The sequence below is a fragment of the Zonotrichia leucophrys genome, chromosome 1, assembly GCF_028769735.1.
Source record: "Zonotrichia leucophrys gambelii isolate GWCS_2022_RI chromosome 1, RI_Zleu_2.0, whole genome shotgun sequence".
In the NCBI taxonomy this organism is placed as follows: domain Eukaryota; kingdom Metazoa; phylum Chordata; class Aves; order Passeriformes; family Passerellidae; genus Zonotrichia; species Zonotrichia leucophrys.
The window spans coordinates 76,987,134-77,011,386 of NC_088169.1; the positions used below are offsets into that span (position 1 = coordinate 76,987,134).

At 36.6% G+C, this 24,253-nt stretch overlaps 1 protein-coding gene across 1 annotated transcript in view; it reads right to left on the reverse strand.

The window, feature by feature from the left end:
- ARHGAP42 (Rho GTPase activating protein 42) overlaps positions 1–24,253 on the reverse strand; it is a 143,972-nt gene that overhangs the window by 87,851 nt on the left and 31,868 nt on the right. Inside the window, exon 3 of the mRNA XM_064718584.1 lies at positions 6,227–6,288. Within this exon, the coding sequence (XP_064574654.1) occupies positions 6,227–6,288 (62 nt within the window). The remainder of the gene's footprint in view (positions 1–6,226; positions 6,289–24,253) is intronic.

Sequence of the window (24,253 nt, forward strand, 5' to 3'; positions counted from 1 at the left end):
AGTTAGTGTGAGAGAAATTATTTTTCCAGCTGGATCACTTCTCCAATTATGATCACCACACAGACACACAAACATTTGTACCAGCACAACAGGAAGACCTTTTCTCAAAAGGTCTATACTTGACAGACACGCAATTAATATGAAGAGGTAACACAAGGTTGACTGAAATTTAGGCAAAGCTGGTTCTGCAAACTGCTAATTAGATAAAATTCTGTGTAGCACATTTCCTCCAGAGTTAAAACACAGCAGAAAACCACGCAATGCTACTGAGCACACTCTTGCTTCTGCAAGAGTCTCCAAGTAATTTTGCAATGTTTTTTCTTGTTTATCCTTACAAAGTAAGACTGACAATGGTATCAGCAAGGAAAAAAAAAGGGAAGAAAAATCTGATGTCAAGGGCTGAAGTGTTAACTTGTTGCTGAGGACTAGTCAAGTGTGCTGAAAGGTGTAATTTCAATTAATGAATCACAGGACTCCAAATAACGTTGATCTAATTTGTTTTAATTAACGCTAATCAAAGAGACCTCCTTGCAGTCTCTTGTCATTCTCACCTTCTGGGTGTTAAGCTTTCCTTGTTGCCTTCCCCTGTATCTTTTGTAGTCTACATCATACTTTCTGGCCAGAAGTGCATATAGCAAGTATTCAAAATGGGGGCTCCCCAAAAAGGTTTGTGAAAGCATGCCATTTGTTTCCAGTAATTTTCCTAATGATTTCTAAAACTTAGCCTGTCAAAGGACAGTAAGCTGATAGTTAAAAAAAAAAACCCAAACAAACAAAAAAAACCAACCTCAAAACCATTGAAACCAGTATTTTCCTATCTTGCAGAACTTCCCTTACCTTAAAGACATGGATTTTTCTGTAATGAATATCAAGTATGTTCTCTGCTATATCTGGGATGAAACAGGAGGAAGAAAAGGTGAAAAAACAAATAGATAAATGTAGGTAAAAATTATGTTTATAAGAAATTTGAAAATTCACTACTGATTTACTGATCCTTCTTCAAGAGAAACCTCAAAGGGGTACTTCTAAATTAGTAATTTGATACAGAAATTCAGAAAGTCTTTCCAAAGAAGCTCGTTAACAAAACAGTCCATGCTACCTTAATGACTCAATAGGATGTACAGCCATCTTCAGTATAAGGAAAAAACTGAAACTCTCTAAGCCCAGGTGCATTTAATTAATTTTTTAACAGCAAACATGGTGGGAGGAGAGGGAGTAGAAGGAACAACAAAAATAAAGAACAAAAAAACCAGTCGCAACTTCAAAGAAGTCCTTTTATTTGTGGCATTTTCTTTCACTTACAGTAATATGCTTTCAGTGTTCTTCCCAGCAGACTCCTACCAAGGAGATTAATTTAAATGCCAAATCTTGCATGAGAGGTGAAAAACACTGAAATCAGTTACCAAGTATATCCAAACACCATCAAACACTATTTTTTTGAAATTTGAGAGACACTATGCAAAAAAAGTGCCAGGTGTTTGTTCTGCAGTCTCAGGGTGCTAGTACATGCAATGCTATTTTTCCCCAGTATAAACTGAGAAATAAGCTGCCCCTGTGGATAGGAGACTGCTTACTCTTCTGATGGAATCTGTAATGCACGTCACATTATAGGGAAAAGGTTAATTCTGTTCAATAACATGCTGTGCCCTTCAGTATCTGATTTTATGTACCATTCCATGGATAGCTGGTTTTAACAACTCATTTATTTTTCTTCAAGTGCAGCTTTTGAAACTGAATATTTTGATGCTTTCCCTGAAAGCAGATAGCATCAGACCCCTTGTGTGAGGGCAAATACAGAACCACAATGAGAACATCCAGTTAATACAAAAAAAGTCCACAAAAAAGAGATACTGTCTGAAGCATGAAGATTATTAGATACAAAAAAAGCAGACTTTACAAAGAAAAATATTCATCGAGCATAGTACAAAACTATCCACTTCAGAATTTTTATATATTCCCTGGAGTATTTAATATTGGTCAGGAATCTCACTGATTCATGATGCCAGAGAGAAAAAGCTCTGGGGCCATTCATCACCTGCCAACAACAAAAAAAAAACCCCAAAACTTGGATAAATAGCAAGGAATTTAAGAATTAAGAGCCTATTTCAGTCTTGGACTCAGTAAGCTCTCAGAAATAATCAGGGAGTTCCAGCAAGATAATGTTGACACTCAAGAGAACTCATTCAATGCTTCAAACTCATAGGGGTTCTCTAGGACCAGTAGCATGAACCAGTTCATCTATAGTGATGACAACACAGAATAATCCTCCAAGAGGAAAAGGAAGTAGCATTTTATTTTACTCCAAGATAATTTCTGTTACTAATTTTAATAACAATATAAAATTAATAGGAAGCAAAAATAAAATATGAATCTGTAAAATAAAATATATCACTTATTTAGCAGAAGGAATGCAAATTCAGTGAAAGAGGAAGGAAATTATTTTAAGTAAGTTCCCTTGATAAAGATTCAAACATCCACATGGGATTAAATTACAGCATCTCTATTGTTCCCTAATAAACACTAGGAAATAGAGGTCATTATTCTACATCCCTGATGGCTTGCTGCTGAAGTCATTGGAAATGCAGTGGGGATGAATCTGACTTTTTATCCAATTTACAGTACATGTGAAGCCCAAGAGTAGTGCTGTTTAGTTGGGATTTTTTTAATGCACCATTTACCAACAGCATCACTAAATTAACAAAATGACAGACCTCATCAAAACTTAAGGCTGTACATCATAAAAGAAGCTATCTTATGAGTTATTTTTCCTTTATTTTCTTTTTAAGGAGAAATGTGAGGTGCATGGCCTCTGTTTTTTCTGACTACTCTTCAATTTTCCAGCATCAAGAAATAAAAGACAAGGATAAAAGAAGCTGACTTGCAATGATCACCATATTATTACTGCTGCCAGTAATAATGGCCACAAGGCCTTACAAAACAATATTTATTGTGACATGAAGTTTCATTTGACTTTATACTTCAGTGTTTTTCCTAATAATATCATTCATAATGTCGTGTTTCATTAGCTTCTTCTGAATAAAAAAAACTTCTGGTTCTTCTGGGTCTTTATGCAGGAAGGAGAGAAGATTTGCTAAACCCCTTCTCAAACTATTTCCGTGACTGCTGGAAACACTTCATTTATACAATCAGCGGACAAGCACTCCAACAGTGTGTTCCATAAGACAAAAATATAATTTGACTTATGAAGAATTTATTAGGCATCAGATTGGAAATAAATTGGTCACATGAATATTTGTGACCAATTTCATATCCTAAACTGATTAATGCACTTATATGTATGCTCATAATTTAACAAAATAAAGTTCAAGGCATGAAAACAAGGCCATTAGCTGGTATGCAAAATTACTATCTGTCACTGCATATTCTCATACATCCTGCATTCACTGAGACAATAGTGTCTTTTACTATCACATGCTACAAGAATCAAAAGAAAGTTGAAAGTAGTATGATGAAGTATATCCAAAAATAGCCACAACATTGCCTAGATGTTTTTCTCCAAGCCTTCTACAAAGTGTCTGAAAGAACAAGCTTTTTAAAAATAACTTTTGCATGTTTTCTCTCTTTACGCAGAAGAAAATTAAATTCTTAAAGACCTGCATGCCGTGTCTCAAGCTTTCCCATCAGCTGAGAACCTTGTTTAGTATTGTCACTAGGCTGCAAATTGGCTGACTTTAAGTGCTTCCAGCAGAGAAATCTTAGTGTATGCATAATGCTCCAAACTTCCTCAGAAGCAAGCAAAAGTGCTTTCAAGATTCCACAGTTAAATTACAAGTTTCTCAAGGAAAAACCTTATACTAGGAATCTATTTGGCACACTGATCCTCACAGGGACCTCTGAATTCTATGATGACATGTAGAAAACTGCAGTAAGAAACTAGGGAATAAAAAATCCACATCTTTGACAAAGGTGATACTTTTACACCAGTAATAATTTAAAAAATTCCACTAACAGGCAGCTCAAACATTTTAAACGTAGAGAAATCCTAAGTCTGATAAATTTTCTTATGCAAATATAACTACCATGAAAACTGTGTCCTCAATGTTCTCATTCTGGACAGAGAATCGGAAGCGAATGACGTTATTTCAACCTAAGCAAAAAGGTGGATACAAATAATTTCCTCTCCAGAGCAGCTTCTCCTTAGCTGAAGACCCACACTGGAGAAGCCTGTTCCTGGAGGACTCAATCCTATGGAAAGGACCCACACTGGAGCAGCTCATGAAGAACTGCAGCCATGGGAAAGACTCATATTGGAGAAGTTTGTGGAGACTCTCCCCCAAGGGAGGGACCAATACTGGATCAAGAGAAGAGTGTGAGGAGTCCTCCCCACGGGGAGGAAGGAGGTGCAGCCCTCATCCCCTGCCCTTCTCTGCCACTGGCAGGGAGGAGGTAGAGAACTGGGATTAAAGTAAAACCTCAAAAGAAGGACAGGGCAGAAGAAGTTTCTTGAAGATTTGGGTTTTGCTTCTTATTACCCTACTCTGATTTGCCATTAAATTAAACAGATTCCCCCAAGTTGAGTCTGTTTTGCTCATGACAGTGATTGCCAAGTGATCATCTCCCTCTGCCCTTATCTCAGCCCATGAACCTTCCCTTAAATTATCTCTTCCCTGCCCAGATAAGGAGGGCAGTGACACAGCAGCTTTGGTGGGCACTGCTAATCCAACCAGGGTCAACCTACCACACTCAGCTACACAATCCATGCATTCCCACGGAAATCATATTGATACTGAACAAAACATATTATTCCATCTGACTAGTCTTTTTTCACTTAATAATATTAATTTTTTTTCCTTCTTTTATGCTAAAGGCCTTCCTACATCTTTTACAAAAACATTATGTGACAAGATCAAATTATAAACTAAGAGACGCCATAAACTTCTAAAACTGAAAACGGTAGTGACTCCTCTGAGGGGAAAAAAAAAAGAGGGGAAAGAAATGAGAGAAAATAATAGGAATTTTTTTTTACATAGTATGAAAGACTAATGAGTTTGAAAAATAAAACCCTCATCTATTCATTGCTTTTTTTTTCCCTAATAGTTAGCTCATAACAGTCTTTAACTTAAACTGGAAAGCTGTCAATTTTGAAACATTGTTTAACTAAGGAACTAATAAGTGTTCTGCTAGCCTACTTTTAAGGTAGTTAAGTACAGAACAGTCACCTCACTATCCCAGCTACCCAGGAAAAAATGTTTTGCATGAAGTAAAAAAATAATTACACTTTTATACATTTAAGTAATATTAGCTATGCAATTGTACTAAATAAATCTTATGACTTTGCTAATTTAAAATATTTATATAAACAGAAATAGTGGGAGAGCAATTCTATGGCTATTTACTTCTAGGTTAAGGCAAATTTATATAAGCTTTTTTTCTGAATTAGTAAATTGATTCCGAACTGAGTCACAAAAGCCTTACCTCAATGTTCTAAGTAGCCACAAGAGAAAGGAAAACCGGCACAGACATAATCTTTGGATGCATTAGAGTGAGTTAAACTTTCACAACATTTAAAAATCCCCCTACTGATCATAATTCTTAGCTCACTCCTTTATTCATGACTTACTCCCAAGGAAGAACAAAAATAGCTTCATTACTCACCTGGATTTTTTTTTAAATAGTTCCATAAAAATACACTTAAAACTTCTTTAACAAAGCTATACTTGAATAGAAATACAAAAATTAAAGCAAACAACAGATTCAAATGGCATAAGGACACCGTATCAATGGATGACTCTAACTAGACCGATCTGTAGTGTATTCTACAGGAGTTTCTCTCAGGTAATGAATTTACTTTCTTTTCTAATCACTTACTTCTCAAATTCTTGCATTACTAGCATACATTCACTGCACAACACTCAAGATTATTTCATTAAATACAAATACAGATCTCCATCTCCAGTATAAGCTTTTTGCAGGAAGGGAAAGGTACACCAGGATTCAAAGCTTATTTTGGGTCAGGGAGCAGGAAGGTAGGAAACAGAGAGAAAACAATTTTTAAATTGATGCAAACATCTTTGGTTGAACTGTTTAACAAAAATTGCTGTAGTTTGTGCTAGTACATTTCTGCCTTTGTGTAAGAATTCCAAATAATTCTTATGATGCACTTAACCTCTACTACAGAAATAAAATTTTTAAAAAATCACTTCAGGGAGAATAGAAAAAAGTGTACTATTTTACTCAAGGAGAGGTCCAATGGAAGCAAACTTACCAGTCGTCTTCTCTCCTCTTCAACAGCAATCAGGAGCCGAGCAAACTCCTTCAATGACTGGGCTGAAAGGAAAACAAAGAAAAAGAATGTTCTGCTTAAAATGAGTTTTTAAGACCAGGTGAGCCCATTATCTGGATTGAAGCTACATTGATAAAATATTTCTCTTACATTGTAATGTAATCAGTAGCCTTAAATGAGACAGACTGAAGCAGGCAGCAGGTCAAGAGCAAAGAAAAAGAACCTGAGTCTTAAGAGTCATCTGTATTTTAAACATGGTTTTTTAATGGAATATGGCAAACTGAATTTCCTGAAACATGGAAAGATCATTCTCAAAACAGAAGAATTCTGCTTTCAGCCACAAAATTCACTTTAGCATACCAGGAGCAGAAAGAAAATAATTGAGTTTCTCCCACTAAGGTGGGAGAACAAGTATTTGAAGGAATTATTAAAAATAATTGGGTAAATATTTGACACTCAACATTTTAGAAGAAATGCCAAGCGTTTAGATTTAACTGCTCTTCGGCTTTATGTTTTACAAGGACAAGGTTTCAGGTGACTCAAACATATGATTGATTTATAAGCTTAGAATTCTGTTACAACTGTGACAGACTCTTTGCTGAAAATTGTTTTTAAATAGAAGTCAAAGAGCTGAAGCAGAGTCAATGGAAACATAATACAGGAATTAACCCTAAAAGAGGGCAAGAAAGAGGAAAACATTCTGAAAACTCTTAAGACTTCATTCTCATGTAAGCAAACCTGTCTAGAAAAATATTTATTTCCATTTGTATTACTTTTTCAAGGGCAGAGGGGTTACTTAGATTTGGCATCACAATCCCATCAGTGACAATCCCAGAGAACAATCATGTGAAGAGAGCTAAGGATCTGTTTTCACTTTCTCCTGATGCAACTAGCAGTAATTGCTACCAGTGACAGGATGCTACATGTTGTGGTTTAAAGCTCTGAACTCAGAATACAAATTGCTAAATACAGTTTCTCACAATAAACTTGGGGCAATCACAATCATTTTGAAAGAGGTAAAAAAAACAATGGAAACAAAACTCAGATTTTCTCAAAAGAACAGGATTGAAAAATTCTTCGCAGTTAACGAACATATAGCGCTGACAGTATTTAATGGAACTCCACCTCGTAGTTATTTTTTCATCTTTTTAAATGTTATTTGTGTTAGTCTCCAATAATATGGTTTTATCCCTTCTCAACATCTCTAAAATATTCAAGGAAATAAGCACATTTTCTAGAAAGTACTGTAATAGATCCTTTAAGAAGGAACTATTATCTGGCTTGCCTTAGCTGCCTTGTCTGCATTCATGAACTGTTACTTAGTTTTTGGACCATTCCAAAATAATTTATATTCTTTATACCATCTGGACCTTGGATTCTCCTTTCTCTCTCCTAACTTTTACAGTTGGAGAACACTTTGCTGTTTGCTCCAATTTCTTCTGCAAGAAATTACATAGCTAATTTTTTTTGTAACTATGATGCTACACTTGCATATCTTGGCCTCTAAGTCAATGTTTGCTGACAAATTCTTTTTTCCCTGTTATGAGTTCTTGGTTTAGTCCAAATACACCTGTAAGTGAACCGTCCTTCTACTTGGAACTTGAGTCCTTTCCTTTAATATTTTTCCCTGAGAACACAAGTGTCAGAAGATTTTGTCAGTTATGTTGATATCAAGATTTTCAGTTTGATATCCACTGAATTAACGCAATCTCTTAGTCAGCTCATAATATCCCATGGAAAAAAAAACCAAAACAAAACAAAAAAAAAAAAACAACAGGTAAAGAAATAGGATTATAAACTGGTTGGTTATACCTGACTAGGAATATGTAGAGTGTTACACTCAAGAACATCTAAGTACCCAATATGAAATGCTAAAATCTAAACAAACAATTAGCCAGACAGACATGGCTAAACTATGAGGATGTGTAGGAGTTATGGGGGGAGGAAGAAGGGGAGTGTAAAAGAAACCCGAAACAAAAACTAGCAAGAGAAGCCTTTGATTACCTGACTAGGAATATGTAGAGTCTTACACTCAAGAATATCTATGTAGTCAATATGAAATGCTAAAATCTAAACAAAAAATTAGACATGGCTAAACTATGAGGATGTGGAGGAGTGGGGGGGAGGAAAAAGGGGAGTGTAAAAGAAACTCGAAACAAAACTGGTATGAGAAGCTTTTGATTCATCTTTTGTATTTCAAGGCTGAACCAGAGAGATTTTTAGTTTAAGAGTTGAAACATTTGATTAGGATTTAAATAAATTCAGGTTGGCCACAGAAAAAAAGCATATAAAATATGTTCTGTAAATGTGCAAATCAATATTTTCCTCAATATTTAACACTAATACAAAGGTACTAGTCTGTCACCTGTACAGTGCCTCAGCTAAGGACTGAGAAACTGTCTCCATCTTTTCCTCCCCATTGGCTCACCTTTGGGGGAATTACAAAGGTCAGTTTCACTAAGAACAAAGAACCTACACTCTTCAGCAGCTCTGAGACAAACCATCCCTCTGATCTTATGAGACTTTGATTGCAGAGACACCTTTGCATCAAAACTGACTACACCTCTGATGCCCGCTGCCCAACATCCACATCCATCCCTACATTCAGCCATGGAATGTCCATCCCCAGCTCAGGAGTTGCACAGGGAGAACTTGGGCATTGTGTTGTTCAGAGCATAGTGAAGGATGCACAGCCAGCAGAGAGTTCTGCAACATGGACATCTCTGGTGACCCCCATGGTTCTTCTGTTCTTGTAATGCCACCAAATTCATTCAGAAAAGCTTTACCCATGCCAGCTCTCCTACAATAGCCCTGACTACTGTAGCACTGATCTTTCATGTTATTACACATGCAGCCCCCACTCAGTGTGGCCTCATTAAAATCCAGGGTCTATCCCTAGAGAACTTTGCCTGTGCTGGAAGCTGCACTGGAAGGGGAAAGGGAAGAGAGCCCTTGTGTGGGATCTCAGCACCTCAGGACTGAGGTGCCGAGTCACCGAGACCACACTTGGGGGGCTCGGGAGTCCTGGAATGTTGCCAGAAGTGTCTGGTGGCTGGACTTTGATCCTACACAGGAGACGACACCTGTATGAGGATAGGAGGATTTCACCGGGGTGAATGGTGAAGGGATTAGTTAATTAGAGGGTGAAACACAGGGTTTAGGATTTCTGTACAGGGGGGTTTAGAGAAGTAAGATGGAGGAATTGGGGCGTGTCCTGTCCTCCTTCTTCTTCTTCTTCTCCTCCATCTTCTGTGGTGATGGTGGCACTTTGGGATTGGTCATTACTAAAAGTGCACCGGGCAATAAGGGTGAAAGGTATTGGGGAAAAATGATAAATATTGTACACGCAACTTTGGGTATAAAGATAGGTGACTGTCCGGAGGGTGAGACAGTGTGCTCATGGCTGGCTGCTGAGCAGACCTCTGTCGGGCCGAAAGAAAATCTTTTAGATAAACAATTAATAAACACAGAGACCGAAAGAAGAACTGAAGCCTCTTCTCATCCTTTGATACGCGGGCTGCCCCAAGGCCACCCCGGGCCTTTCCAGGCCCTTCAAACAGCCAAAAACCGGACACCCTTGCTCCTCTTTTCTCAGTGTACCCTTTTCCTTCTTTCTCCCCTGTTCTCCCACAGAGCCCTCTGGTTGCTGAGAGGCAGCAGCCCTGCCTCACCTCAGTTTGGGGCTGAGTAGACACAGGGATGCTGAGGGCAGAGGTCACTGAGGGGTGTGAGGCCTCCCAGACAATTCACCCACGTGGAGATCTACACCTGGAAATCTGGGCAGGGGCGTCCTTCCCTTCCACAACTACTACCCTCATCAGGATCTCAGCACAAGGCACAGACACCTAACTCTGGATTCACACCTCTCAACAGGAAACAAACAGATATTTCAACAATAATAATTTGAGGTCCTTTTGTGCAGTTGAAAACCAGAAGATTTAGAAATCAGACTCATCTGTGTCAGATGCAGCCCACTGTCTGTCAGGACACTCAGACATTACACACCAGATTCACAATCTTTTCTTAGTAATGCTAAAACATTTTTTAAAATCTACTTCTTTTTAATCAGAATAGACACAGAAGAATTGAAGTGAACTTTGTAAATATAAAACGGGGTGGGAGAAAGAAGAGTCAAGTATTTTGCAAGAGGAAATGTCATGGAATGTGCTGATAAGAAATAAATTCTGAAACCACCAATAATATGAAGTACAATATGCAGCCTAGCATATTAAATATAAAGACATTTTTAGTTATTTTCATAAATAATTATTGTTACTGGTGAACCATTTAAAGGAAAATGAAGTGCTTACTCAACATTTTATTCTAAGTTATTAGGCGATATTAAAAATCCCAACAGTTTGCTTTTTCTTTGAGGGCTACTCAAAGGTAGCCCTTAAAGAAAAATGGTATCATGAGGGAAATGATGCCTGTGAAAAGCAACGCCCAATAAGTAGAAACAACTGAATATATACCCATATATACCTGTGGTCTCATTCATCACAAACACAACAGGTTGCCAGCTGCTCTCTCTGGAGTGTTCCCAGCTCAACAACAATGAGCTGCAAAATTTCCCTTGTTCAGGAGAAAGTGCTCCCATTATTTTATTTACCAAAAAAAGAAAAAAAGCTAATCTCTTTACTTTTAATTGAAAAGTCTTTTAATTAATTTGCTTCATAAAGAAACAAACTAACAGTATCAGCAGCTTAAACATTAATGGTGCAGATCAACAAATCAATAATGTTCTTTTTTTTTTCCAATATCCCTATCATTTCAAACACATGGTACAGCTCTACAAAGAACTACATTCACATAATTAAAAAGAAACTGAAGTTTGATATAGAATCTGATTTACTGCATTGAAATCAACCCAGTTGTTCAGAGGAAAAAAACACACATAAAAATCTTATGAAGTTTTTTCTATGTACTTGTGTAGAGAATGTATCACCTTAAAATAGCATATCTGTGGAAATTACTGAAGCTACTCTACCAAACTTAGCTTAATATTTAAGAGTACAGTGCTACACTGTACACTAAATGTCACATGCAATAGATATGGCATCATCTACACTTAATGACAAAAGGTTGACAAAGTGTATGACACATATAATAGCTTTGCATGACCAATACTGAACTGAAAGACATAAAGCCAAGCTTGGAAGGTAATGCTCAACCCAAGACAGAAATTAAAAGCTACTCTGGAAGACAATACAACAGAATGTTTTGTGGACTGTGGCTTTAATTTCCATTTATACATTCAGTCTTAAATGATGCATAGACAATTTTTAATTACCCTAAAGTACACAAAACAAGAATTTTTTGCATTATGAGCAGATATCATCACCATCTTCAGATATGTGAATGCGAGCATGGAAAAAATAATACGTACAGATATATGTCACATGTTCTTATGACACCTTGCTGTATGAAAGGCAAAAATGAGCAAGACTGTCAGAGATTTCCTTATGTCCTCCTGATCTGAATGAGGAACTGCTGGGACTGTGCTGCACATTGCTCCCAATACTCTTTGGCAGGAAGGTCAGTCAAGTACATCCTCCAGAACCGGTCACACCTAGCACAGACTTGCTACAGCTGGCCTGAATTCATGCTTGAGCACAAACTGTAGCTAAAGTCTACAGGGGAGTTTGTTCCTGTAAATAATACATCACTGAAACAGAATTCAAGATAGACCAATGGCCCATAAGGAAATTTTCTAACGATTAACACTTGTTTACTAGACTTCCGTGAGTAAGCAGAATAAATATAAGATCCATGAAGGCTGAGAGAAGTTTTCTTTTCCAAATCTAAAATTACAGTAAATACATTACTAAATAGTTATTAATTAACAATTGTATTTCCAGAGTTTTTAATGATTAGCATTAACTGCAGCCATGACAAGTAGTTTTTCAACAAATCACAACAGCAAATAAAATTTCCATCCTTCTTTCTATGGCTTTAAGGCATATTGAAAATATGTGAGGTGGTGGTGATGGGGAGGTTACAGTAGGTAGGACAAGAGTGGCCACAGAAGGCTTCCTTTCAGACAGAAAAAACCAAACATTTCAGAGTAACACTGACAGGCTACAACAGGTATGAAGAGACAATCATATGCTTTCTCAGAAATTTCTACTTAAGAAGAGTTGTGGATGTTGTTAAAGCTACAGAGGATCTGTAATGTCTATCAGTAGATAACTAAATTGGATTTCTCAAAATATGACCACTATGGCAAGTTTTCACATTACAAAATGGAATGCAGACTCCCAGAAAGACTCCCAAAGCCTGAAATTATCTTGGTCTTTCAGTATCTTGGCTATGAATTTAAATGGAGCCTTATTTTACACAACAGAGGTTTCCTTTACCACTGTCATGACCTGGACTGATTTGTTAATGATCCTTTCTTCCCCCTGTTTTTCCTACTGAATTCAACCTATAAAACATAAAAAGTGTAGAATTACTTAGAGCTTTAAAGGGAATTACAGCTGAGCCCAATGGGAACAAGCTGAAGGATCAACACCTAAGACTACAAACAGAAATAATGAATAATTTATGCAAAATGCAAAAAACATTAAATGTTTTTGAACTTTAAGCAGAGTACTGGTGTCAAAGCATTTTATAACTAATGTTGACTGGCCTGGAGCACCTTTGTAACATAATTTAAAAAACAGTAGTGCAGGATGACTGCAACATTTTCCTACAGAAAGCAGCTGTTGGCTTTATTTTTAAAACACATTTTCAGAAAAGCTATATTTGGATAATAAGACATATGTCTGATATGTCTGATTCCCAATTATTGCTCAGGTTTTCTATTTTCTTTACCTACTGTTATTTCTTCCGCTATTTCTACCCTAGGTCGTCTTCCCTCACTTTCCAAATGGCAACATTTGTGAAGAAACTTGAGCTTGGAAGACTGAGCTCTGCACTGTAAATAATATTTACTGGGAAAGCAGAAAAGACCACAAAATAGGAGACGAGTGCAGAATTTGAAATCAATGTTTATCTTAGTTATTTTGTCCCCTTCTGAGTACCATTCCCAAGATAACAGAGGAGATGCAGCAACTGCTTTCTTTTGCTAAGGTTTAAGAAAAATCATTAAAGTATTTATGTAAATTCCAGTTTGCAAGCTTGCAGCACGTCAGATACACTTTAAGCTGAGTATTGGTGTCAAGAGATGAATTATGTTAGAAGATTCCATTGTGAAAAAAGAAGTTAGAATATCAAGATAATGGTTCATTTCTTCAGGGGGTTTCAATCTCACTTTAAATTTGGGGAATTATTATTGTATGCGCTGTCTTATCCTCTCCGTTTGGTTCCTCTTACCTTCCTAATCTAGGTATCAGGTTTTATGGATCTGTAATAAGGACCTTATGCATTCCTGTTGTCTGTGTTTACATTTACCACAGCCTCCACAAGAACAGTAAAAAAAGCTATTTGAACCTTCCTATAACACAATGAAATGCACTTCTAGTAGTAAAAGACACAGGATGAAACAAAAATTCAAGTGTAGAGGTTTAAAGATTACATCAACATACTGTAGTATGGAAATACACTCTCAAAGTGACAATGATTTCTGCCAGAAGACAGTGGTTTAAACTTACAATCCAAATAACTACAAATTTCCTTGAAGAGTTCCATCATGGCAAGGCACACTAAGGTACAGACAACCCTGTCTGGTCTGTACTGTTCTTGTGACAGAATCAAGACTTTCTTAGAGCAGACAATGTGAAGCTATTTCAGACGCAATAAGTGAACATTCTTACTATTTTCTCCATAACTAGTCTGCAAGGACTTAATCCAATGCTTTTTAATCAAATACTTCCATGATCTTTCAGATTTTGAAGCATCTCCCAGGGAGCACAAGTTTGAGTGGTAACTTTATTTCCTGTGGAAATTCCATCCTTGAACTGTGAGGAAAGGTATTTTGTCAAATTTTTTAAATTATTGAAAATAAGTGTGCTACCTCAAATAAGGAAATCCAAATTTGCCAGAAAATTAATTATAGATCAGCAACAAAAAGTATGATAACAGCAAAGAGACAGAGATGAAAAATGCTTGTTTTAAAGCTTCTGCACAGAAATTACACAAATGAATAAACAAGAAAAATTACAAAATTAAGCCTTTTATGCCCAAATTTATGCTTCAAGGTCTATGTATTGTTCTCCAAATATGATCACATGTTCCACTACATGCTGGCAAGCAGAGAATTTCATCAGGGCACAGCTACTCAAATACATGTAACTAAAAGTAAAGAAACCCCAAGGGTTCTCTCTATTTCATTTGAGTTAAGGCATTGCAAGGCCAAGAGTAAATTCAGTGGTAATTTTTTCTCCACATCATATTTAGGAGCATTTTGGCTCTTCACAGTATTAGAACAGAGAGATAATAATAAGTGCTGCAAATTACCCATGAAAACAAAACCAACAATGAAGCTATCAGATATTCAGCAACAGCTTCCTATTTGATCTCCCCTGGTTTATAGCATTTGATCCCTGTATGTTTCTAGGCAGTGTTCCCCACAAAGTTTCAAAGCCCTTCAATTGCAGGCCATATACCATATGCAGGCACATGCATTTGGGTTTTGTCACACTTTAAAGGTGAGACAAACCAGCAGAAGAGGCCAGTGATTCCACAGCAAGAATGGAACCTCCTGCCTGAGCATCACACACACGTGCCTCACACTGCAGGCCAATATGAAAACCATAAAAGGCACCAAATCAAGATCTGAGCTTAACTGAAGCCCAAAGCTCCGCAAGATGTGTTTGGCAGGACAGTATAACATGTACATACCATATAAGGCAATTTTACCTCAAGAGTATTTTCACTTTTCAAAACTTAATGAGCAAATATAGCAAGGTATTTTCTGAAGTTTTTTCCTAAACACATGTAAAGCATAAAGGGCTGCTATTAGAAGTAAAAATCCTTTCCCCTTTACAGAAACAAACCTCCATCAGGGTAACCATCTAAATCCACTAACAAACAGTGTCATATCTGAGAATTCTTTGCTATAAAAAGTAGCTATCATCTCACAAATATTTAAACATACAAATACAAGCCTTGTACAAAAGTTAAAACAGTTCTTTGTGCCAATACATTTACACTTTCCACTCCACTACTTTTCAACAGAGGCCTATGCAGAAAGCTACATGTTCATATACGAACTAAAAAGATTTGCAAGAAAGTCAGGTTATCTAGAATTCCCAGATTTACTATCAGCACTTGACAAACACAATACTTGGAGAGACAATCTGAAGACATGCAATGTTACACATTTTAAATAAATCCAATTACTTGACTTAATATTAGTAAATTGCCATGCCCTACTCATGCAGAAGATCACAAAACAAATACAAGTAGAAAATTCGAAATACATCAAACAAGGTCAAAGCACTTCAGAGAGTCCTGAAATTTTTTTAAAGCTCATAATGGCCGTCTATACCTCAGCATGTTTGTAAAAACAAAACAAAAACAAACCCACACCAAAGAGTAATTCCACTACCACCATTTCACTGTTAACACTTTATTAAAAATACAGCTGCATATCTACCCTGTGTTAGTGTTCTACTCTATTTATAAAAGCACTACAGTTATTGAAAATACATAATTCAATTTGGAAAATTTACCTATCTTGTGTAGCATGAATTCTTCAACATGGTAGAGATGTGGTAAAAAAACTTCATTCCTTCATTCTATACTAATCTACAGCACATGGCATCTTGGAGTGCCAGCAAAAACATTTTAAATCATCTAAATAATTTCTTCCATTTTCTTAGCAACATGAGAAGGATCTCTCAAGCAGTCATATGCTCACACAGAGCACTATATCAAAACCTGTCTAAAAATGACTAACTCTTTTCTTGTCTCTTCCCTTCTACAGTTCTGTGAAGAGGTGGAGGCTTTTGGGACGAATCACAACAGATACACATTTTCTGCCATGTTCTTATAAAATAAATAGATAAGGGTTTAGATAAGTAATCATTAAAAAACACTGCATCTCTATGCCACACTACAAAATGGGGTTTTACATTATTGTATCTGTCAAAGAGAAATCAGCCTCTCTTTTCACCTGATGGAGCCACAGGCACAGCAGTGGGGCTGAGCCCTACAGCTGCCAAACTCAGCAGGGTGTGGGGAACAATATTCAATACTTCAAATTCTGTCTAACAGGTACAAAGTGATCTTAAAGTGCTGCTGGGGACCCACTTTGAAAAACAGCAGCTTGAATTGGCCCCTATTGAAAACTAACAGCATTCCAGAGAAGTTCACTTCATTCAATTAATCTTTACCTCAACTAAATTGACCATTAACCTTTGACTTGAACAGATCTGGCTTCATCTGAGTTGACTGATATTCTATCACATGTCAGAGGAAGAACAGCTCTAAAAACATGGAATATTCAGAAATAGTTAAGTTCAAAGATGGATTCTGATGCAATCAGACTACAGTCCTCTCTTGCTCTCCTTCCCCCATCCCAGTAGAAAGAGTTGTAATACAAATGTACCGAGTACAAATTTTCCATTCCAAGATAAAAATTGCTGCTTCAACCCCAAGTTTTTTTCAACAGCTGAATAACAAGACAACATAGGAAACAGCCACTGTGCAATGTACAACCCTGTGTGCAGCAATGTTAAGCTGCAAAAGTAATATTAAATCATAGCATTCCATAAATAAAGGAATTAGAAGTAATTATGACTATATTTCAGGCTTGCCAATCCCCAGTTCTTCAGAGGCCCATCCATACTTTAGGTGAAGAAAAAAATCCTGATATTTTAGTCTTCACAGCTGTACACACACACAAACCTTACTTGTGTGTGGCTCTTTATCAGTGCTGAAATAGGGGAAGTAAAAGCAAAAGCAATATATTCAGAATGCAACTGAGAATCATTAACAGTGTTTTTCTGTTTTTTAAAGTTTTTGCATTTATTGCTTGAATAGTGGAAGAGTTTAGAAAAAATATCACCAAATACTTTAACAGATGTTATGCTTGCTATAATCACTTAATTGAATTTACGCCTATAAAGAATCAAAAAGTTCCTGTGCTTAAAACTCTAAATTCTGCTAAGCATTTTGATTTCAGAAAGTACAAATCTTTTATGTTACTTACTCAAACCCGAAGATGAATATTTCAAAGCTGAGCTGATCAAACCACTATCTGTTTTGAAAATGAGTTCCTATTTTTCAAGAGGTATTCTAGCCTGACAACGCTACATGTTATGCCATTTTACTAGAAGTGCATTATATGCATCAACAGTACATACTCATTATTTTCAAAACAACTCTATAACACTCTAGTCCTCACATTGTCTCCCTATGGGCATTCATGCTTCCACTGGGACGTCCAAATCTAGAAATAACAAAGTTAAGTGACAAAGGAGAGGAAAAGAGGTATGTTGAAGGCATGGAATGAGGACAATAAAGTAGAATACACCTTCAAGCATCCAGAAGATTGAAATATCAGAGAGACACAAAAGCTATTCCATATTGCTCTGTGAGTGGCATGGACTTGTCCATTCATCTACTCAGCTGTTCAGATCAAATTTTGGCTCATCTTAACTCCTTAGCAGAATGCACCAGGACAACAAAGCTGTTGTTGTCCATTGCCTGCCTCAACCTCTTTCTGTGCACAGTGAGAGCTGCATCTGAGACACCACAGTCTGCAGTCCAGTACAGTAAAATGAACTAACATGAATTTTAGCTTCTGTTAGTACACCAGGATGCTAGTACACCAGTACTACAGGGACTCGGGAGAGCTCCTACTGTCAGCTACTGCTGACACAGAAAAAAGGTAGCACAAACAGAAATGGCAGTAACTGCATCAGCCACCCCAATTCAGTTTTTTCACTTGAACACCCATCTTAAGGTCAACAGAGAATGGAGCATGCAAATTCCAACAATCTTCTGATAGGTATCCAAGAAAAAAAGAAATAACAAGGACTCTGTTGTTGATCTTATATTACCTTTTCCTCCCGAATAGATAAAAATGTACTGTACCATTATTTTGTTTCCTGATTTGTCAGCCTCATTTGCCCTTCCAAAGCAAGGACAAGAGCTCTGAGCTCGACCAACAGAACCAACTTCTGGGTTCTGTTGCAACCTTCACTTTCTGGGACAGATGTTGTTTTGAAACCTTGATAGAATCCCAGCACTATCATAAAATCATTCATTTCTTGAAGTCAAGAAACAATAGAGTTCCGGAAACAGATGGCATTTGTTTAAATTGTCAAATATGGAACAGGGATTTAAAAAAATAATGGTAGGAACAGAATCAACAGATTTGAAACAAACACTTTAGTCATTCCACACCCCAATTGTGCTGAGTTCCTCCCACAAATTGTACCATTGAAATTCTCTAGATAAAAATAATCCTATACAAGTACCAAAGACCCTCGTCTTGTGATCTTACAAGTACCTTAAACAAAGTTGCTTTGAAAGTAATCTAAAAAGTTAAATCTTAAAATTCATTCCTTCTACCAGAGGGAAAGAGCTGGCAAATCCAAGCAGATAATTACTGTGGAAAAGCAGCATACAATCTTTCTATGCAAATTCATTCTCCATTGTAAATAGCTTTCTAGTCTAATTCAGGACTCAACCCTTCCCCACCCATCTAAAATAAAACCACCTTTTGTAAATACACTTGTCCCTAATGTATTCTACAGGGTCAACAAACTCAAGCACTAGAAAAGTTGTTGGGATGATGCCTACACTAAAAAACATCCATCCCCAGAACTCTGCCCTCAAGGTGGTGGCAAGATCCTGTCCTTTCTTTGCTTTGGATAAGGCAGTAGTAGACTGGAGATGTGGAAGCAATTTTAAACTCATTTGGAATTTGGTAATTCCATTCAGAAGCTTGGCTGCGAATGGGAATTCTGTGCAAAGCAGGTTGAATATTAACCCCAAAAAGAACAGTCTTGAACATGAAAGCTTAACCTCAAGTAATTAAGGAGATGACCTGTAAGATATCCAAGTGATTCAGACTGTAGGTGGCTCAACTGAATTTAATAAATAATTCAAGAAGAGCCAAGCAAATTCAAGAAGGCATTACACACCAAAAGCCACAGTGGCTTGAAATTATGAGTAACCCGACATTTACCTTCTCAGATTCCTGATGAACCTCCAAAAGGCAGTGTCCTAACCTGGAGACTGCCAAGTTCACAGATTGATTGTCAAGATTTCTCTCTACACGCTGTAGGCATGTATAAAGCTCCTATGCAATTTTTTGTTGTTGTTTTAAATTTATTTATTTGAACAGAATATTGTATCCACAGCATGCACCATTAAAAATGTAATTTGGTACCTCTTAAAGTCAAATACACTTTTACACTGTTACAAAAGATGGGGGGAAAAGGAAACATCACTATTTTTTTCCTTTTTTTTTTTTTCTGTAGTTTTCTATAGAAATTTCCTGGTACAGATTTATTTGCTGCTTTGAATTACAGGATGCTTTTCCTCTGATGAGCTCTCCAAGAGGGTAGAGCAAATTCTAAATGAAAAGCATTGTATACCTGGATGCCCAGTATGAGAAAAAAAGAAGACTGAGCTTCTGGCATCACTGCTCAACTAAAACAAGAAAGGAAAACACAGTAGTGGACTCTAACAAACAACTACTATTAGCATTCTGAATTTGTTTGGTTTTGAGTTCTTTCTCTCCAGTACATTTGAGTCGATTTTTCAAAGTTCAACTTGAAACTAACTGCTGTAAACAACATAACTGCCAGGTATGAGCTAACAGTTCTGTAGATGGTTAGTTGCAAGCAATTTAATAATCCATGAATGACTTGAGGTGTGAGTCAGCAAAGATCACGAGCCCCAGCCACTAGAGGCAAGAGAAGAATTCAGCGCCCACAAGAAAAGATACCACATTTTAGAACTTCTGACCTATTCTTTGTGGCTCAATTAATAATGATTTCATAAATCATCATAATCCTATTACATTCTTAAATTAAGCATCTGATGCTACCTGAAACATCTGTCATAATATAATTCTCTGCAGGGAAGAAAGCCCCAGACTTCAAAACCAGCAGTCACGGAGTGAAAGGCTTATGCTTTTCAGTGCACTTTCCTAAACAGCACTTGATAATAAAACACAGATACTAAAATAAAATGCTAGAATATCAGAATGTATTCCTTTGCTGTGTTTTTTTGTTTTTTTTTTTTTTTTTTTTTACATTCTGAAGAGCATGGTCTTATACTGCAGATATTAGATCTCACAGATATATAATTAGCCGTAATACAAAATAGATACAAACTCATTAAAGGCACACGACAGAATTCCATTGAGTTAATAATGTTTATTGTTTTCCTCTCTAGCAGCCATAAATCAGATAACACAAACAAAATAAAAGAGGATCAAAACAGGGATATTCCTAGGGAGAGATCCAGGTGACCAAGTTGGATAATACTAGGAGGAGCTCAGCAAACCTACTTCTTGGAAAATTTATGCCTGCAGTGTACACTGAGGAAAAAGATAGATGATCATTAAAAACATTGTTTTTGCAGCTGTCCCATCCATGTAAAGTTCTATGTTACCTATAAGGTTTGAAATGTAAAAATCATGCACCCATTTTACACAAAACTCCCACTGGGCAAGACAAATGACTGACCTCCTTTGCTGTCAATCTTAAGTCTTTAATTTTTGTGCAAAATATTTACAAAGAGGGCTGGGAACAGGGTGATATGTCTAAAAAGCAAATGGCAAAGTGTTATCAACTGTTGTTATTTCTCAGGAAAACACAGTTGTTAGATTAGGAAAGCCACACCCTCTTCTCAGAGTAAGGGCAAGTCACACAAAGCTTTCGTTACTATGGCTTTTTAGTGCTATTAATTCGCTGTCACTCATCTTGTTATTTTTGCATTGAAAATGCCATCTTCTGCAAAACTTTTCAGTTGCACAAGACACAGTTATAGCTTCACTAAATCACATGCAACTGGAGCTAATAACCATGTTCTGCCATCAAATAGTCATGCATTGCTGCATATCACATGCTTCCACAAGCATTCCAAACCAAAGGAAGAGACAAAACCAGCAATTGTTGCTGGCTTGTTTTATTTTTTTATGAGAAAAACTAGTAAAGATGGGGACCACTGTTTCTCAAACCAAATTTTCTGGCAAAAAGATTAAAAACTGAAAAAGGTTTTATAGCTTGAGTCCTTTGATGTTCACAGTTAGGAAACTAACCAAAATCATAAGCACTGTAGCTGATTTGAGGAACAAGGCAGTCTACTTATCCAAGACAGTCACAGAAATTCCTTACAACTCATGCATAACATGAGTCTAAACTAGGCATGGTATATGTGAAAGTGACTATGAAGATAAAGTTGCCTAACTTCCAGCAACATGAAAAAAACTACCTAAAATGCATTATACAGACACAGATAAGATTTTTTTGTCAAAGAAGAACAGCTCTTCTATGCAAAAATTAAATCCCTGTAAATAAAAGACAATAAATCATCAAAATTAGAAATCAAAAACAGGAATTTAAAAAAACAAAGCAACCCAAACAAATAAATCACTGGATTAAATAGAAGATGGATTAAAATAAGTATGAAGAACACCACCATAATTCTGTTTATGTGGAGTGTGTCATAAAGCCTAACTAAAATTACTTCTTACGTGTTTAATGTAATGGGCTTACTGGAATAAATAAGTTATATTAAAAGAACAACTAAAATGCACAGTTTATAGGCAATGCAAATAGAACTGCTCTTATTGGATCTCAGACTGGAAAGCAGAAAGAAGCCAAAACAAAGTTACTAAAGACAGACCTTCAACTTCAGTATCACCTCAAAAATGATAACGGAGCTATCAATTCAATTCCAAATATTTTTTAATTGGTAAAAGAAAAAATCACCTAAATCACTTATATTCAATGCAGAAAGAATCTGAACCTTTAAAAAACCACTCAAATACATGCTGACAGAACAAGTCAGAGGTGAATTCCCAGTGCTAAGGTACATTAGGGTAGATTTTCAATGCTAAGCATGAAATAGAAATGCAGTCCTTACAATAAGCCCCTGTGCATATATCCATAGGGTTTTACAGATGTTATCAAGTCAGAACATCATTGCAGACTGAAGTAGAACTCCCTGGCCTGCACAGCTGTAGACATTTTTAGAAAAAGGAGGTGAAGGCAGAAGGAGGTACAGAGCAGGATTCATCTATACAAAGCTGTCTTTGATGATAAGCAAACATATATCTTGTTGGGGCATGTTAAAGATATGGATAAATTCTAGGTCACTGCTCTAGGGAGATCAAAAATTGAGCCTTACCCCATAAAAGCACACAGTATCATTCAAGCTCTGTTAGACTTGAATTTGATTCCTGTCAGTTTACCTTTTACTCTTACAAGCTTCTTTGATGTACATGACAATCCATCAGGCAATTGGTCCTTTGCAAGCTAGAAATCCCTTCTTTGAAGCTTCGAGTGAAATAAATCAGCTGTCAAGCATCATGAACTGTGTTTTTTTCCTGAACAGTTTTAAATGCCTGTTTAATGTCCAAACAATAAAATGTCTTTTCTCTGCTATGTTTAGGTTACAAGTAACATGAATGTTGTCTTTGTTCTCAGTCACCTGATTTTAAATGCAAAACCGTATGTCTTTAAAAAAGACATATTGACCCAATCTAAGACATTTATTGACCCAATCTAAGACATATAGCTGAGATACTGCAGATTTAGTTTAAAAATATACATATACAGCATAATTTTAACAGCCAAGAAATAATATGCAGCATGACAAAAAGTACATGCACACCATTTCTCTTTCCATGGTGGACACACCTAAAGAATGCCTGCAGTTTTACACCTGAGTAGCAGCAGCTCAGTGATGTCACTCCCCTACTTTTAGTTGCCAGTAAAATTAAACCTCCCCTCCCACGCCCTGCTAAGAGTTAGTGGAAGACCGTGACCAAATACCAGTCCTCTTTGATGACAGTCTTCTGACTACCACAATGTTGTAGGGTGAGGATGAGGCAAACCTTGCAAGTGAAAACAAGAAGTTCAGACCTTCTGTCCAATGACTCAGTCAGGAAAATAAAAAAATTGAAGGGAGAGGAGACTTGAAAATAGACCATACTAATAGATACACTTGGAAAAGACTAAATCTGAGTTTCCCTTCTGTGTTACATAGAACTTCTTCAAAAAATACCAACAAGTCCTATGTTCCCTCTTGTACTGCCCAATTATTTATCTTTAGAAGCCACTAGTCTTTAAGAACCATCTTACTTCCTCTCAGATGTTTTAGGAGACGTATGGGGGCCATGTGGTTTGTAAGACTCATGATACTGAATTTAGCCTTTCTGAAGATGGATTGTAATCCAAATTTCTTACCAGTGGGGGTTAGCACTCCAGCTGCTGTGCTACTGTGTAAAAGCATCACTACAACTGCAGCAATGCCTTGCAGTAAAGAGTGGCTGAATTTCTGAACCTTGGAAACATTTCCAGGATTAGTCTGCTGAGGGAGGAGTATTTTGATGACATTAAAGAGGCTTACATTCAAGACATGTTGAGCTGTTCAGTTCTGCAAATGCAGAAATTCTGGTGTGTACAGAGACAGAACAATAAGCAGCTAGCAAATTATCCTGGCAAAAGTTCAGATAACCATATACTTAGCAATGCACAAGTAGTAATGAATATATTCCTCTTTTTAGACCTTTAAATACTTCCTGTGTATCAGTACACACTTTGCTGGTTTTTTACAGACTTATGTTACATCATAGAAAACTTATGTACCTTTTAGTAACCCACTGAAAATTGACTGAAACATAAAAGTAGCAGCAGAATTTAGAAGATTCCCAGTTGACTCAGTTGACAAAAGTGCTCTTGAATACCTTCTGCTATAATAAATCAAGCTATGCCATGAAGATGTAGTTTTTTGACGTGTATTTTTAAAGTCTTGTATGGTTGCTATTTATTGAAATTTTTCTATTTTTGTGACATGAACCATTAAAAAACAACTGTGAGTTCCCCCACCGTATTTCTGATAACATGATATAATAAACTATAAAAATGTTCAGACAGC